At 51.9% G+C, this 3,358-nt stretch overlaps 1 protein-coding gene across 1 annotated transcript; it reads left to right on the top strand.

Moving 5' to 3' along the window:
• The first annotated feature begins 249 nt into the window (after positions 1-249).
• Positions 250-2,664, top strand: LOC119766236. Its single transcript, XM_038250676.1, has one exon. The coding sequence runs from the start codon at positions 250-252 to the stop codon at positions 2,662-2,664; it is 2,415 nt and encodes an 804-aa protein (XP_038106604.1).
• Positions 2,665-3,358: the final 694 nt, after the last annotated feature.

The following is a 3,358-nucleotide window of genomic DNA, read 5'->3' as shown; positions in this document are numbered from 1 at the left end:
AATTCAGAAGCTCTTCTGACACGGGTCGGGGAGCCGAAACAGGTCTCCACGAAGGCCATCAGCATCGACTCGGAGAGCGAAGCAGAACGAGTTCTGGGGCTGCTGTGGTTGCCGGAAGAGGATCTTCTAGCATTTGCCACAGAGCTACAGCTAGACGGAATTCCTCCAACAAAACGGAACATCCTACGTTGCGTTATGAGCTTGTTCGACTCCCAAGGTTTGCTTTCCCACATTACCATTCAAGGGAGGATGATCATCCAGGACACCTGGCGCGGCAAAACGAATTGGGACGACGAAGTCATCGAGACGATACGCGTGCGGTGGCTCAGATGGACACAGCTGTTTAAGAGGGTCGGAGAAATCAGGCTAAACCGGGCGTACTTCCCAGGATTCTCTGCAGCGGAGGTTGGCGCGGTTGAGCTACATGTCTTCACCGATGCGAGCGAGGAAGCTTACGCTTGTACTGCCTACTTCCGAGTCGTGATAAACGGAAAAGTGTACGTTACGCTGGCGATGGCTAAAGCTAAGGTTGCTCCGTTGAAAGCGTTGTCAGTACCACGTCTGGAATTAATGGGGGCTCTGCTGGGGGCACGGCTGGCGAAAGCTGTGATGGAATACCACTCTTTTCCTATCTGTCGCCGGGTCTTTTGGACAGACTCAAAAACAACGCTCGCCTGGATACAGTCGGAACATCGCAGGTATCGACAATTTGTGGCCTTCAGAGTAGGAGAGATTTTGAGCAAGACCGATGTCATTGAATGGAGATACGTCCCAACACTGCTCAACCCGGCTGACGAAGCAACCAAATGGGGTAAGGGACCCAGCACTGACGTCAACTCAAGGTGGTTCAGCGGACCGGAATTCCTCTACCGACCAGAAACAGAATGGCCGGAGCAAGGGTCGACAGAACTGGAAACGGACGAAGAGCTTCGACCCTGTATGGTTCACCGGGAGCATCAAACGGAAGATGTCTACGAGATCACCCGCTTCTCCCGTTGGGAGCTTCTTCAAAGGACCGCAGCATACGTTCACCGCTTCATCGGGAACTGCAGGCGCAAAATGCAAAACCAACCTCTCGCAGCGGGGTGCTTGAAAGGGGAGGAGTTGCGGACAGCGGAGGACAGCCTGTGGCGCACGGTGCAGCTGTCAGCATATCCGGACGAACATCACGCTTTGAAACAAGGAGAAGCACGACCTACGAAGACCATCGAGAAGACAAGCCCCCTCTATAAGCTGACACCATACCTGGACGAGCATGGTGTGATGCGAGTCGACAGCCGTATTGGAGCCGTTCCATACGTCAACTTCGACTTCAAGTACCCTATTATCCTGCCGCGACGTCACTACCTTACCAAGCTGATCGTCGACTGGTACCACCGCAGGTACTTGCACGCCAATCACAGTACAGTCCACAATGAAGTGCGCCAAAGATTTCACGTCTCCAGTCTGTACACAGTTGTTCTCCAAGTAGCGAAGGATTGTCAGACCTGTAAGAATAACAAAGCGGTTCCAACGACTCCTCGAATGGCTCCTTTATCATATTCGAGGCTCGCTACCGGGGTGCGACCATTCTCGTATGTCGGGCTCGACTACTTTGGACCCATCCATGTACGTGTCGGACGAAGCTCTGTAAAGCGGTGGGTCGCCCTCTTTACCTGCCTGACAGTGCGAGCAGTTCATCTCGAAGTCGTCCATTCGCTTTCGACCGAATCATGCAAGATGGCTGTGCGAAGGTTCGTGGCTCGCCGCGGTTCTCCGGTGGAAATACACTCAGACAACGGAACGAACTTTAAAGGGGCTAGCCGGGAGCTGAAGGACGAAATCGAGGTTATTGGACAAAACTTGGCCGAGACCTTCACCAACTCTAACACAAAGTGGCTGTTCATACCGCCGTCCGCGCCACACTTCGGAGGTTCGTGGGAAAGACTGGTGAGATCCGTCAAGGTGGCACTTCGTTCATTGTGCAGTGATCGCAACCCCGACGACGAGACATTGCTGACTGTCCTTGCCGAGGCAGAGTCGATAGTGAACTCCAGACCACTAACGAAAATCCCACTGGAAGACGCCGACCAGGAAGCCCTCACTCCGAATCACTTTTTGCTGCTAAGCTCGAGTGGAGTCATACAACCACCTTCGTCACTGACGCAGCCACTGAAGGCAACTCGCACCAACTGGAACTTGACCAAGCAGCTCGTGGATCAATTTTGGAGACGATGGGTTAGCGAATACCTCCCAATAATATCCAAAAGGACGAGATGGTTCAGTGAAACGGAAGCTCTCAAAGTTGACGATTTGGTGCTGATCGTTAACGAAGGACAAAGGAATGGTTGGACAAGAGGACGAGTTCTGACGGTGATCCCCGGCCGCGACGGCCGCATCCGACAGGCGACAGTGCAAACTGCGGCAGGGATACTGAAACGACCAGTAGCTAAATTGGCAGTGCTGAACGTCCAGGGCAGCTGTAACGCAACAGTACCAGCGGAACCGGAAAGGCGTTACGGGTCGGGGGATGTGGACGGTAGCAACAGCATCGACGGTACAACATCACGTGAGGGTCCCTCGTCAAACAGCAAACACATCTACACCACCGGGGTAGCTGAGCGAAGTCTACGTCGATCGGGCCGTCTAGCTAGTGTCAGCCAGGGGAAGAAGGGAAAGGATTAAGCGAAACCAGGAGGAATTGTACGCAGTGCGATTTGCAGAACGCCACCTTTTTTGTTTAAAACAAGTTATACCTAATAATTAGTAGTTTTAGAAACATTACGCTGAACGATACGCTGTTTACGACCGAAGCGAGTGGTTCTGGGCCGTGGTCGCGAGAACCACACAGCTACTTCGGTAATTAACGACACCGCCGAAACTTTAGGTTAGAACTCAGATGATTTGCTAATTTCCCTATTTAATTTACATGTAGAGGTTACGAGCAGAACTTGTAGGCAAGTGTCCAAACGGCCAAGGAGGCCAAAAAGATCCCCAGAACACGCGTAAGCAACTAGGTATGTTCAAATGTGAATTAGCTCCAAACATACCTCCTAACAATCTCTGTACGTATGATTACCGTAGGCTGGGCAAGACTGGTCGTCACCGAACACTGTTGTCGTGTTTAACGAGCAATCGGATTGAGGGAAAACTAATTGTAAGTCTACAGAACAACTACTGATAGCAGTGAACTTAATAAAACGAATTATTTCAGCTTTGAGCTGCGCTACTCAAAAACAGCTGCTGCAAAGAGTTTCACCCAAAACAACAAGGGGCTTGCGGAGGTGCAGTTGCGTTCAAGGTTCCGTTTGCCCTTGTGGCATTGACCCGAGCAACTGCTCTTCGAGCATGAGGGCAACTCTGTCATGGAGGTCGCCAA

Source organism: Culex quinquefasciatus, chromosome 2 (genome assembly GCF_015732765.1).
Source record: "Culex quinquefasciatus strain JHB chromosome 2, VPISU_Cqui_1.0_pri_paternal, whole genome shotgun sequence".
NCBI classification, from domain to species: domain Eukaryota; kingdom Metazoa; phylum Arthropoda; class Insecta; order Diptera; family Culicidae; genus Culex; species Culex quinquefasciatus.
This window is presented reverse-complemented; position numbering and strand designations above follow the sequence as displayed.

Bases quoted from the DNA above. Each gene is read 5' to 3' on its own strand.
- LOC119766236 (XM_038250676.1), top strand. From the start codon at position 250: ATGATCATCCAGGACACCTGGCGCGGCAAAACGAATTGGGACGACGAA.